Below are 13,965 nucleotides of genomic sequence, written 5' to 3'. Positions count from 1 at the left end.
TCCTCTGCCATGGGCAGGGACACCTTCCACTATCCCAGGTTGCTCCAAACTCTCTCCAGTCTGGCCTTGGACACTTCCAGGGGCAGCCACAGTTTCTCTGGGCAACCTGTGCCAGGGCCTCCCCACCCTCACAGGGAAGAATTCCTGATATCCCATCTAACCCTGCCCTCCTTCACCTTGAGACAATTCCCCCTTGTCCTGTCACTCCAGGCCCTTGTGAAAAGCCCCTCTCCAGCTTTCTTGCAAGCCCCTTTTAGGTACTTAAAGAGTCTTGAGATCATCTTGTCAAGTAATTTCATCCTGATAAATATTAAATAAATCTTAATTAAATTTCTGAATAAATATTCATGAGAATGTGAAAAATCTTCACAGCTTGGCACTGAGAACAAGTAGCAAAAATTCAGTTGAAAAGTTAGTTTTGCATTGGTGCCGTCATTTGGGAGTAATTTCAAAGTTTGGTGGTTGGTTATGTCAGTGTTCCCTCTTTATGTTATTAAAGGGATGTTCATTAAATGGATTATTATTGAATGGATGTTCATTAAATGGATTATTATTGAATGGATGTTCATTAAATGGATTTTTTTCTCTCCTCTGATGCTGCACTGTTTGTGAAAAGTTTGGGGGCATTCCTGGTTTTTTAGTGGGTTCAGTCCTGTGTTTGAGGCCCCCTTTAGATGGGCTCTTTGGAATTGCATCTCTCTTGGCATTTTTGACATGTGTTTATGATGAACTTCAACCAAGTGGTTTTGCAGATTGCAGGAACACTGTTTGGAAGGGCTCTGCATTTGCTGCTCTCCATCGAGGAAGACCCCCTGAAATGCCTGTGAACTATGGCACCCCCCCAAACCTGGGTAAGCTCTGCTCAGCTCTCACCACTGCTGCTGGAGCACACTTAAAACACTGATTTTACACCAAAAAAATTGCAAATACAAAGAAACCTGACTGGATGAAATCTGAAAATCGCTTCTAGTTAAGTCTTTAAGTAATACATTAATGGAAGTTGAATAAAACTGTGGTTTAGAATAAGCCTATTTTAAACATGATTTCTTTGTGTTCCAGTGGAAGTGCATCGAGCAAAGCAATTAACTGGATATGCCAAGTTCAGCACCTCATTCCCAGGAAGTATGTACCAGCATGTCAAGATGCACAGAAGGATCCTTGGCCACCTTTCCTCTGTGTATTGTGTTGCATTTGATAGGACTGGACACAGAATATTTACAGTAAGTTGGTGAAACACATCCCAGTGTGAAGAGTTTGAGATGGATGCTCGGAGCTGGACGCCAGTGGTGCTAAAATGCAGCTGCTGAGCTCCCTCTCAGTGGAACAATCTGCTGTAATTAAAGGCCAGCAACCTGCAAGAAGTTGTTGTCTTCACTAAATATTTCTCTCCAGGGTTCTGATGACTGCCTGGTGAAGATTTGGTCGACTCACAATGGCAGGTTGTTTGCCACCTTAAGAGGCCACTCAGCAGAGATCTCTGACATGGCAGTGAACTATGAGAACACCATGATTGCAGCCGGGAGCTGTGACAAAATGATCCGAGTGTGGTGCCTGAGAACCTGTGCTCCAGTTGCTGTCCTGCACGGGCACACAGGGTCCATCACCTCCTTGCAGGTAGGGGGTTTGGAGTCTTCTTCTGAAATGATTTTGAAATCTGAACATTTAAAATATTTGTGTCCAAAAAAAAAATGAGTAAAATAAAACCCCCAGGATAAACTGCTTAAAAAGCAGTAAATTCCCTGCCTCTCTGGGATTCCTGAGGATTTAACTGAAGATACCAACTTAGAGATCACTACTTAGAATATTTGGGCTGTTGGAATCCAAGGGAATTCCTGGGAAATACCATGTCCTCCTGTTTGTTACTGGTTTATGTGGATGAGTGGCCTGATCCAGCATGTGATTCCTACAACTACTGTGATACAGGTTTTTGTCTTAATCTCAGAAATATGAGTTACTTGAGAAGCACAAAGATGTTCAGTGGGGCGTGTTGTGTGTTTAAATTTGAAGGCCTTGTGCTCCACGATGTGCTCTTGGTGGTCCTTTGGATTCAGTCTCATTTTGGCCTTTCTAATCCCTTATTTAACACACAAACTGGTGGCTCAATATCCAGCTTTGCTGTGTTTTCCAGTGGGACCAGCAGCTTATGTTGAGGGGTGAAGAGCTGCTTGTGAAGCTCAGTACAAACAAATAATTTTGCATTTTTCTCTGCCTCTGAGAGTAATCTTCCTGTCTGCAGTTTCTGTGGCATTCACTGCAATTTTTATTTTTTTTTAATGCCCAAATATTTATTTGAGGTGCTTCTTGTATTACAGTGTGTGGATTTATTTTAAGATTTCTTAGTAATACTATAATTGCACTATGTACAATTTTTGTGGCTGTTTCTGACATTAGTAATTGATGAACAGTTTAATCACCTTGTGTTGTCTAAAGTTTTCTGCTCTGTGCACAGCAGTAAATCCATGTCTTAAAGAAGTATTTCTGAGGAATTCCTATAAAATCACATGTGAGGCTGAGTTATACATTCAAACTACCTCATAACTCATGCTCTGCTTAATTATAGAATTTTTGGAGTGCATCTGTCTAGCCAGACTTTCTTTATTTCGTTCAGTCTGCTCTGCTTTTTAGTTTCATTCCTGGACAAAACATTCAGTGAATGACTGTGGTTAGTTAATACTTCAGAAACAAACCACTGAACAAATTGGGTTTACATGATGCAATAATTGAAATGCAGACCACAAAGTTATTTCAAAGTGTGGGAGATATTACTCTGTGAACGCTAAAAATGATAGTTTAAAATTGTTAGAGCAGTGTTAATGTTCAAAAATCCAACAGCAGCTCAAGGTTTTACATGAACCTTTTGATAAGTTCATGACCAGTTTTTCAATGTTTCTTTTTGTGTGTGTCTGATTTCCCTTTATTCTCTGTAGTTTAGTCCAATGGTGAAAGGCTCCATGAGATACATGGTCTCCACTGGTGCAGATGGAACTGTTTGCTTTTGGCAGTGGGATACAGATTCCATGAAATTCAAGTATGTAAATGGGCTGCTGCTGAACCTCTTATGCTGTCCTCTGCTTGAGTAAAATAAGTAAAACCCTAAAAAAAAAAAAAAAAATTGGGTTTGTGATGAAAAAATGTTGTGGAAATAATTAATTCCGTAATTATTTTAAAGCACCATCACTAGTTATATAATTCACAAAATTATGTTGTCCTGGGAGATTAGTTGGCAAATATTTTAACTTCTTACTCCACTAAAAGTGCAAAGTAATACAACAAGAATGGCTGGAAATGTAAATATGTTGCAAAGCATAATAAAGCTTCTTGTTTGAGTTGGGTTTCCAACAGTCCTGGAGTTTTAGGGTGCCTCTTACAGAACTTCCATGCAGAGTGTGTATGTCCAGGATATCTATATGTGATTGTACCCCCAAAAAATTAGATTATTACCAGAAAGAAAAGCTCCAGGATGATTAGTCTTTGTCTGCTATTGTGCCATATCATGAGAGTTGGTATAAAATGATCCATTTTGCATTAGAACTGCTGTTAAAAAAAGCTCAGTGCCTTAGAAAGCAGATTATATTTTATTATATTTTATTATCATATTTTACCTTTTTAATTCAAACTTGTGATGTTAAGGTAGTAGAATTGCAGCAAAAACTGTAAAAAGCATAGTCTCATCTGAAGAATCTTTTAGGGCTGTAAAACAGTGTTTAAACTGCATCCTTAATTATTTTCCTTCTGAAATTAATTTAAAGGACTGTATGTGAGGCAACCCTTGTTAGTTCATGCATGGACTTAAATAACTTTAAGCCCTGGTAGCTCTCAAAGATGTACAGATGTTATTGTGTCTAAGAAGGCCCTGTTAGGTAGAGGTTTGAAGAAACATCCCTTTATGTTTTGAGCTGTTGAGAAAAGCCAAGTTTTGGGTGGTGTGGCCTGTTCAAAGCATCTTTTCTTTTTTTAAGCAACCGACCACTGAGATTCACAGAGAAACCCAGACCAGGGGTCCAGATGCTTTGCTCTTCCTTCAGTGTGGGTAAGTCCTGGGCAGGTGGAGTGATTTCTCTTCCTTCCTCAGAAATATAAGTATAAAATTCCATTGTGACAGCTTTAAAATGGACAAAACCTGCAGCTGTGAGTAAATAAGTGTATAGATGTGCGTTAACTATGACATAATTCAATCATGGGGCTTCCCTCAGCTGACAGTGAAAAGCTGTTAAGAGGGTGATTTCACAGAAGTAAAAGTCACCTGATGTTTGTTTAGTTTTTCTCCATCTTTGCTGGAGTTTTATTTTGGTTTAATCCCCTGATGCAGTGTCAGGGATTTGCAAAACAAGTTCTCTGAGATCCCACAGTCACCAACAGTGGAAGTGGTTCCTGCCAGCAGGAGCCTCCTGGTTTTGTGCCAGGGATGGTTATAAAGATCCCTCCTTTCCTAAGGATCCACAGATGTACCTGTAAACGTGCTTCACTCCTGGCTTGCAGTTTTCTTTCATCCAGTTTATGGGGCTTTCTGGGAATTTCAGAAATAAAATACAAATCCAAGTGTAAATTGTTAACATGGTCAGGATAGAGCCCAAATGAGACCCAGGCTACAGTGAGAGTCACCTACAGAATTCTGATTATCCAGGGCCATATTCCCCACCATCAAAGGCCTCTCTGTGTGCACTGTAGTAATAGAAGTTTCACTCTTGTTCTAAGTTAAGAATTTTTAAAATCTTTGTAACTCTGATTTATTTTTACTGTGGCTGAGAAAACTTTCTGGGGCAAGAGGGGGATTTCCTTGCATGTGTGTCAGTGGAAGAGCATAAAAAATGTGCCATTCTTCAAATAGTTGTGGGTTGTTTTGTTGTGGTTTTTTTTTTTATTTCAATCAGAAATGGTGGTGATCTGCTTTAATTTCTTATGCAGTAGCTTAATTACTGCTTGATTTTTACAGGTGGTATGTTTTTAGCAACTGGCAGCACTGACCATGTCATCAGGATGTATTTTTTTGGCTCTGAAACACCTGTGAAAATAGCAGAATTGGGAAGTCATGCTGTAAGTAATTAATTAATTAGTCACTTCAAGCAGTAATGAAGTCACAAGGTAATGTTATAAGTGGGTTTTTAGCAAGGCTCTCAATTAACTTTGTTTACCTTTATTTTTTTTTCTCTAATATTGAATCTCACTTTCTGTTGTAATGATAAGGTTTGGTCAATAGATATTTTGTATGCAGAGGATTTCAGCTCTGAAAATAAAATGTGTTACCTATTTTTCTCTATTTCTGCTGCAGTTTGTATTGTGATAAAAGTGAATAACTAATAGTCTCTTTCTTTAAGAAGTGTGTAGGTAGAAGTGGAAACAACACATTCCTCACCATTGGCTTATGGTATTGGGAATATATTCAAATATGATTCAGTTGGCAGCCAGGTTATTTAATCTGTTAATCCTTCATGTTTAATTTGGGCTGTTCAGGAAACTTGCATTTTAAATGCATTAATGCTTAGTGAATCCTGGGCAGTATTTGTTGGATTTGGTTCTCCTTGCAGTTTAAAACTGTTCAGCATTATAAAATATGCAGTTTTTTCCTTGTTTCAGATTTTACTGAGCTCAGATTTCTCAGAAATGGTACTTCTTGTATAAAACCCCCGAATTTTCTAACAAACTCTGCTTTTTCTTACAGGACAAAGTTGACAGCATTCAGTTCTCTAATGGTGGGGACAGGTATGTTGAAAGATGCTCAAATGTGAACAGAAAAATGCATCATTTTGGAATTAATAATAATTCTTGTTCTTACCTGGATGTTTCCAGTGAGAAAAATCCACATATTTAGAACTCCGAGGGGAAATTTGGACTGGTCCAGGAAAGCTTCATTTACCTGGAGGAATGTTACCACTTTTTAATACACCCAGTGTATTTGTGGCTTCATAAACCTCCTGTTTCCCCTCCTTTCCTTTCACTGTCAGGAAATATTGTAAAGGAAATAAGAAAAATGCAGTGAAAATGGTCAAAAATAAGTTATAATCCTTTTCATCTGATTTCCTCTTACCTCTACTTCAGTATCTGATACTCTGCAATTACTTAAAACACTTCATGAAAGTGTTGTAACTGAGGAGCTGAGGATGAAGTTGTGAATTGAGTTTAACTTTGGAACTTGCTTCTTTATTCTTCGTGTTTTGACAACTTTGCTTAGTTCAGAAAAACTCTCTTTCCTCTGTTTCTGGAAGGAAAGTTAATGGACAGAATTCTCTTGCACACACGTGGAAGATTTCACTTCTGTGACTGTTCCATTGCAAAACTGATGTTGTGGTGGTGTGCAACTCCAAATATGCTTTAAAGCAAATTCTTTTGAAGGTAAATTAACTACATTTTAACGTTTCTTCAGGTTCATAAGTGGCAGCAGAGATGGAACAGCCAGAATCTGGCATTTTGAGCAGGCAGAATGGAGGAGTATCTTGTTGGACATGTCTGACCGATTGCTGGGGTAGGTGCAGAGGGAGTTGATTTCTTGTTTTGTGAAGTCAGAAAGATCAAAAAACTCAATTCCTCCAACTGGAGTGAGCCTTGGCAGCATCCTGGTCGAGTTCTGTGCTGTCTGGAGGGATGAAATGGGTGTTTTGCTGGTGTAGCAATTGCTGAGTTTGAGGCTGTGCTTGGAGAAAAGCAAAAGTGTGCATAAAGATTTCAGAGGGACTCTGGAAAAAAGTGAACAGAAAGTGCAATCTCTCCTCTCTGTCTGGATTTCAGACACCTGGTGTGTCAGGGGAGAAATATTTTTAGATCAGTAAAAATAAAGTGGGTGGTAATTAACCCATTTCCAGGAGAGGTTATGACTTGTGGGTTTCCTCGAGGGCTGATCTTGCTGACTCTTCTCATTTTGTGCTTCAGAAAAGGTGCATTCATGAAATGCTGGTGGCACAGCCTGAACAGTGGCATTACAGATGAAAAGCAGGGTATTACTTGCTGGATAAACCTGAAGGGTGGATCATTTACAGGAGCACAGAATGCTCAGTCAGCTTCCCCAGACACTAAACAAGAGTTGATTTGTAGGTGATTAAATGAGGTTTCAACGAAATGATTTGTAGGTGATTAAATTAAAAGCCAAGCCTTGGGTACAGGAGTTGATTGGAGGGTGATTTCCAGCTCTTCTTGTGATGCAGCCATGAAAAATAGACATGATTTTGCAAAGAAAGGAGGAGTTATTAATAAATAATATTTGAGATTTGACTGGGGTTGTGGAGTTGACAGGGTCTTTGTAAGGGAGGCCTCTGGTTAACATGGAATACAGATAATCCTGTGGGAAGGTGTGTTCCAAGGAAAGCTTGTTCCTTCACTTGGACTAAAATGCTGAGGGGGAGTTTTGCAGTATCCTAGAAGTGTATTTTGGGGAAAGAATAAGGAAGTAGATTGAGGTTGAAACAAAATATTATCTTTGCTATATTTATTTGAGGACTCAGGAAAAAAAACCTTTGGCTAATGTGGAGATTGGCTTCTGAATCAGTTAATTTGGAAAACCTGCCTGAAAAAGTCCCAAATTGTAGAGGATTTCTGTTAGGACTCTTGATTGTAGAAGAGCCAAGATTCCATGGAAGAGAAAAGCCTTCTTGCCTGGCATCTCAAAAGGGAAAGAGATTATCGTGTCCTCTAAAATAAATGTGCTAAAAATCCAGATTTGCTTTAAGTGAAGGAAGTTTATGGACAAAAGTTTCAACCCAAGTTTAGTTATTCTTCGATTCCCTTGTCTGATTATGAGGAGACAGGTTAGTTTTCTGTCTTTTGAGGTTGAAATGTGCTAATTAAAGCTACCTCTGGCCTGTTTGACTCTTTCAAACAGTGACAGTTGTGCAGAAGAAGACAAATTCATGAAGCCCAAAGTGACCATGATTGCCTGGAACCAAAATGACAATTATGTTGTTACTGCTGTGAACAATCACCTGCTCAAAGTGTGGAATTCCTGCACAGGGCAGTTGCTCCATGACTTGGTGGTATGTCCTTTTCCTTGCTTTTTGAGGATTTTCCTGGGATTGCAGTGATGTGTGTGCTGAGTTCCTAATTAGATCTCATTTGTCTTGAAGGCTCTGTATGAATGGTGCAGCAACTATGATGGTTTTTTGGAGGTTTTTTTTAACCAAAACTCGCTGTTTCCTCCTGCATTTGGATTTTCCTTTCCCCAGGTGCTGCTGAACTTGTGGAATAAATAAAAGGTTTTGTGCAGTAACTTGCCCATTGAATAACTCACAGTCCTCTGGCAAAATATTTCTACAGTTTTTGCTTCAATCTCAAAAATCATTACCTTTAGAATGTAAAGCCCTTCTGGCTGCCTGGGGTTTAATTTTCCAGAGAGGATGGTCCAGGGCTCTGGTAAATCCCTGTTGTATGCACTGTAAATATCCTTTTGATGTGGATTTTCCTTGTCATGTGCCATTTGAAATTCCAGGGCCACGCAGATGAGGTGTTTGTCTTGGAGACCCACCCCTTTGATTCCAGGATAATGCTGTCTGCAGGTCATGATGGCAACATCTTCATCTGGGACATCACCAAAGGCACCAAAACCAAGCATTACTTCAACATGGTAAGACCTTTCTTAAACACCATTTCTTCCCAGCACATACCAGCTGAAGGAATTGTCAGCAACATTCACACCCCCTGCACCTTTTGGAAAAAAAAACCAAACCAACAAAACAAAAAAATCAACCCCAAACCAGCAAAATTTATGTTCATTTTTTTCCTCAGGGCTTTTACCTTTGAATTTCCTGGTTATTGCAGCTTTTCCACTCTTTGTTACTAAAGAGTGCACCTCATTTGTAGGAACTGTTTTCCTCAGCTGAGGGTGCCCATCTGGAAGTTTCTGGTTTAGGCAATCACTTTGGGAGCCAGGGGGACAAATATTTGTATTTTCCACTGTCTTAAAAATGATTTTATTACCCATTGGCACAGTTCTTGAGAGCTCCCATTACATTTGCTGCGTTTCAAGCTCATGGTTTACACTTTAAATTAGGTTATTTTCTCTGAGATTTAAGTTATGATCTAAAGTTCATATAATTTTTTAATCCTTTTTTTTTTGTTGTTAGTCAATAGCAAAGGGATTTTTTTATTTTTTTTTAGCTCTAAGATTGAGTTTTTCTTGCAAGTGGTTTAACAAAATCAATATATATTAGCTCCAGTTTACTTAAAGCAATGCACTAACAGCTAAAAAGCCTAAAAAACCACCTTTGTTTCTTTACTTTTTTCCCTGAAGAGCAAGTTTTCCTGCTCTTTAGTGCATCTTTTAAACTTGAAGGACTGAGGATTTAAACTCAAAGGGGAAAAGGGAATGTCAAAGGGAAAGGAAATAAACTGAACTAACAAGATTATTTGTGCCTCAGTGGAGGTATTTAGGAGCTGCATGATTGCTTTTCATGGAATAATTAATTTTTGGTGTACATTGTGGTTTGCTTGCAAAAAAAATCATCCAATAACCTGGAGGTTTCTTTTCCTTCAATGCAGATCGAAGGCCAAGGCCATGGTGCTGTTTTTGACTGTAAATTTTCCCCAGATGGGCAACATTTTGCATGTACAGATTCCCATGGGCACCTGCTGATATTTGGGTTTGGCTGTAGCAGGCCTTATGAAAAGGTAAGTTCAGCTTTTTATTATTTTATTCTCTTGTTTGTATGCTCCTGGCACAGCAGAAACAACCACCACTGTCCCAACATTCCCTTGGGAGAAGCTCCCAAGAACTTCTCTGGAATACATTTGCACCTTCCACTAATTCACATTTTTAGAAAGAAAGAATTTAGAAAGAAATTTAGAAATTTAGAATTTAGAAAGAAAATTACTTTTCTTTCTAATTTCTGGAAATAGCTCAGTGTTCAAAGATTGGAACATATGACAAAAGTTTGTTGCTCCACTACCTACTTAAACAAAACCAGACCCTGTGTATGGGAAGGATAATTTACTGGTTTATCTTGCAGTTCTTTTGACCTTTCCATATTTGAACCCAAATTCACAGTAGTTGATTAAAGTAAGTGAAAGTAAATATTCATCCAACACTGTAGATTAGGAAATGTTACAAAAATGTGTGTGGGGACAAATGTTGTGCTGTTTTGAATCAGCCTGTTTGCTTTTTGTTTTGATAAATACACGTGTTTCTTCTTTTCTTCACTCCCCCTCAGTTTTTTTCAGGTTGAAATGATAATTCCATGTATTTCATTGTAAAGAATTATTTTTTTTCTTGCTCTGCCTTCTTAGCTGAAGTTGAAGCTTGTTCTCTTCATCCTTCCCATCAAGAGAGCAAAGATTCTGCTTGTGGTCTAATATTTTACAGAACTGTTTTCCTTCAGCCTCCTGGACTGAGTAGACTTGGAGAAAAATTTTCAGGTGGACATAGATGAAGATTAAGAAAGAATTCATGACTGGGAACTTTGAGAGCTGATGTTGAGCTTTAGGCAGTGATTTCCTTACACGGAAACCAAGGAAACTTCTCTTAATTGTAGGGGGAAAAAATAGAATAATATATAAAATATATTTTTTAAGTGTAAAACAGTGCTTTTGCTGTAAGTTACTTCAGCTTTTAGGCCAAAAGCACTGTGAAAAACTGGAATACTGCGACACCCATCCAGGTTAATTGAAGTTGTGCATAACTTCTTGTGGGGAACTTGCCCTTTCTTTGACCTTTAGGGAGATTTTAGATACTTTATTCTGTTCTTTGGCATCTTCTTTTTGTCAAATTAATGACATAAATATATAATTTCCTTCAGATTCCTGACCAGATGTTCTTCCACACGGACTATCGGCCGCTGATCCGAGACTCCAACAACTACGTCCTGGATGAGCAGACCCAGCAGGCCCCTCATCTCATGCCCCCTCCCTTCTTAGTGGATGTGGATGGAAACCCTCATCCCACAAAATATCAGAGACTGGTGCCAGGAAGGGAGAACTGTGCAGATGAACATCTGATTCCTCAGCTGGGATATGTGGCAACAAGTAAGAACAGAACCACTAAAGACCAATTCACTCGTTCGGTTCTTTTCTGACCTGCATGGGCTGTGTTGGAGTTGTAGACTCCATAAATTCTCATTTGGAATAAGCAATTGGAATAATTTCATCCATTTGCTTTGTTTTACACTCACAAGGTGATGGAGAAGTGGTGGAACAAGTGATTGGCCAGCAGACCATTGATCAGGATGAGCAGGGCTTGGAGCCCAGCATCCTGGATGGGATGATCAGACAGTTACAGCTGGAACAGGATCAGAGAACTGGAGCTGATCAAGAATCTGCTTCAAATGCCCCACAAAACGGGGAGGGAACACCCAGAAGAGGTTGGTAATCACTGATAAATTCTTAGGGGATTGTTCTGTCTCCATTTTTATTACCCTGTATGAGATACTGGAACAGGTTTTAACTTTATTGTTGTTTTGGGGGCTAAGATTCCTTTAACACAGTGATAACTGGGTAAGATACTGTTCCTGATTAAAACAACTACTTGTGGTTAAATTCCAAACCAAAGCATTTCACTTTTCCTTTTGAACAACATTAATTTTATTCCTTGTGGGGTACTACATACTTAATAATATTTGTAAAGTACTCAAATAACATTTATGCAAAATAAATGCAATACTTATTTTCCCAAAATATTTTTAATACAAATATAAAAATATAAATATAAATAATATGAATATAAATGTTTTTGCAGTACTTATTTTTTTGGCAAGATAAGAATTGTGCCATTATTCAAACTGGTTTCTCCTCTCCCTTCTTTACAGATTTAAATGAGACGCTTTTCTGAGCTGTGTCCTTGTAGTTTTAATTATAGAATTATAAAATATATATATATATATAAAATATATATATATATAAAATATGTTATTATATATAATTATGTAAATAGAAGATATATAATCATGTAAATACACGATATATGATTATATTTAATTATATAGTAATTTATTTTTAATTCTGTACGCTCGGCTCCAGGAAAAGTGCTTTTTAGAGCCTCACCAGCCTCAGAGCTGCCTGGAAGTTCAAAAAAACCCCTATATCACATCCCACTTCCTTCCACTGTATTCAAATAGTAGCAGAAATAATAATTTTTACAAGTCTATGTGTAATCTCTCTGTATTTTCTGTATAACTTCTGTGTTTTCTGTGACACAGATGATTCTCGAAGGTTGATTTGAAGTCGCGTCCTTACGACCATAGAAATCTAGAAAACACTGATTATCTTGCAGCAAGGAGAAACAAGGCTCCAATTCTCTGTAGCCTGGTTAAAAAAAAAAAAAGTGGGTGTTCTTTGTGTGTTTTAGCTTTCAGGAGGGCGAGTGTGGACATCCAGAGTCCCCCCAACATCGGGCTGCGGCGCAGTGGGCAGGTGGAGGGCGTGAGGCAGATGCACCAGAACGCCCCACGCAGCCAGATGGCCACAGAGAGGGACCTGCAGGCCTGGAGAAGGAGGGTCGTGGTGCCAGAAGTGCCAGCAAGCCTGCTCAGGTCTGTGACAGCCTGCTGGGCTGCAGGTGGGACCAGAGAGAACACTTCAGCTGGGTTTTGGTACACCTGGTGCTGTTAGACCAGAGCTGAAGTAGGAGTAGTTCAGTGTCGTGGTCAGATGTGCCTAAACACTCTGAATTGTAAAGGCCATTCAGCAAGATTAAATGGGAGTTTATCTAATTGAATGGTTATCTTGTATTTCAATATATTCAGTCATCTTCAAGGGCAGCTAGCTGACCTAAATTCCTGCTTTCTCCAGAATAAAAGGCAGGGGTTGAAATCATTTACATGAAAGAGCTGAGTGAGATTGTGCTTTCTGTGAGACTTTTGGGGGTGATTTTTGACCAGGAGCAGCACCAAGCACTTGAAATAAAAAGCTAGAAAACCTTAACCCTAAAACAGCTGCTTTCAAAAGGACTCTCAGTATTAGAACACAGTGCTGATAATACAATGTCATGGGAGAAAATCCCCATATGGGCCACTCACTTAAGAGCTGGACTGAGATGATCCTTGTGGGTCACTTCCAGCTCAGAATATTCTCTGAATCATCTGTAAAAAGAAGAATTAATAGCTAAATATTTCTCTTTAGCCATATGTGCTACCACACCTCTGAAGGTTTCAAGAAGCATTCCCTGTGTTGGGAAGTAGAATGATTGCAAAGGGAGGAACGTGGATTAAAAATGGAATTGGAAAAAGTTGGTTATATTTTGATGTTTGCAAGGAAGAACTTCTTAATACCCAGCTTTTTTTACTCTTATCTGGAAATGAGAGGAGAGTTGTTTGAGCAATAAGAACTGCAGTTAACAGTGAAGTGGAATTAGGCATTTTGGGATAGATCCTTTAATGAGATCAGCACTGTCAAAACAGATGGAGAATTAGATTTTCCCCACTTTCTTGTAGGAAGCAGGAAGAATATCGGACTGCAAAAGGGGAAGAAGAGAGAGATCTTTATGTAACAGAGAAGATAAAGTCATTTGAGTCATTGGAAAAGGTATGTGGGAGCCCCTTGGAAAATGGGCATTCTGTGCCCAGGGACAAGTGGTGTAAAAAGTGAAAGCAGGTCCTTCTGAGGGTGTGGCCCTCAGAGGACCCTGATGATTCAGCTTCCAGTTATTGCAGGACAAGATTTGATTTATTTTTATGACTACCTAGAATTCTGTTTGTATTCAGTCCTGCCTCCTTCCCTCTGAGGTATTTGGGAGTCATTCTTAAAGGCAGGTTTGCTTTCAGGCCATGCTGGGTTTGCTGCAGTGAAACCCCAGTGGTTGCAGGTCCATGCTGAAGCACTGAGGTGCAAGGGAGAACGTTCCAGATCCCATATTTGAGGAATTACAGGCTGTATTGCTGTTCCCTTGTTTTACTTTACATGACAGTGTTTTGTGAATGAGGAGAGTTTTTCAGACTTGCCTTGTTTGGAATGCTTTTTTCATGGTCTGTTCTGTGGAAGAGATTGGTAAGAAGCAAAACTTGGTTGCTGTGCTGTTTTTATAAGATTGGGGGCCTGATTCCCTGTGTCTTGCAG

At 39.0% G+C, this 13,965-nt stretch overlaps 1 protein-coding gene across 1 annotated transcript in view; it reads left to right on the top strand.

Annotated features, from left to right (window-relative positions):
• The window catches only part of BRWD1 (bromodomain and WD repeat domain containing 1), a 46,635-nt gene that overhangs the window by 4,459 nt on the left and 28,211 nt on the right, over positions 1 to 13,965 (top strand). The window contains exons 6-20 of the mRNA XM_032678155.1: positions 753 to 851; positions 1,060 to 1,220; positions 1,393 to 1,614; positions 2,928 to 3,028; positions 3,960 to 4,030; positions 4,934 to 5,034; positions 5,660 to 5,700; positions 6,362 to 6,460; positions 7,811 to 7,961; positions 8,414 to 8,548; positions 9,463 to 9,591; positions 10,716 to 10,941; positions 11,091 to 11,276; positions 12,260 to 12,443; positions 13,344 to 13,434. Coding sequence (XP_032534046.1) covers positions 753 to 851; positions 1,060 to 1,220; positions 1,393 to 1,614; positions 2,928 to 3,028; positions 3,960 to 4,030; positions 4,934 to 5,034; positions 5,660 to 5,700; positions 6,362 to 6,460; positions 7,811 to 7,961; positions 8,414 to 8,548; positions 9,463 to 9,591; positions 10,716 to 10,941; positions 11,091 to 11,276; positions 12,260 to 12,443; positions 13,344 to 13,434 — 1,997 coding nt within the window. The remainder of the gene's footprint in view (positions 1 to 752; positions 852 to 1,059; positions 1,221 to 1,392; positions 1,615 to 2,927; positions 3,029 to 3,959; positions 4,031 to 4,933; positions 5,035 to 5,659; positions 5,701 to 6,361; positions 6,461 to 7,810; positions 7,962 to 8,413; positions 8,549 to 9,462; positions 9,592 to 10,715; positions 10,942 to 11,090; positions 11,277 to 12,259; positions 12,444 to 13,343; positions 13,435 to 13,965) is intronic.

The sequence above is a fragment of the Chiroxiphia lanceolata genome, chromosome 2 (assembly GCF_009829145.1).
Source record: "Chiroxiphia lanceolata isolate bChiLan1 chromosome 2, bChiLan1.pri, whole genome shotgun sequence".
Lineage (NCBI taxonomy): Eukaryota > Metazoa > Chordata > Aves > Passeriformes > Pipridae > Chiroxiphia > Chiroxiphia lanceolata.
Note: the sequence above shows the minus strand (reverse complement) of the source record. Positions and strands in the feature narration are given on the sequence as shown.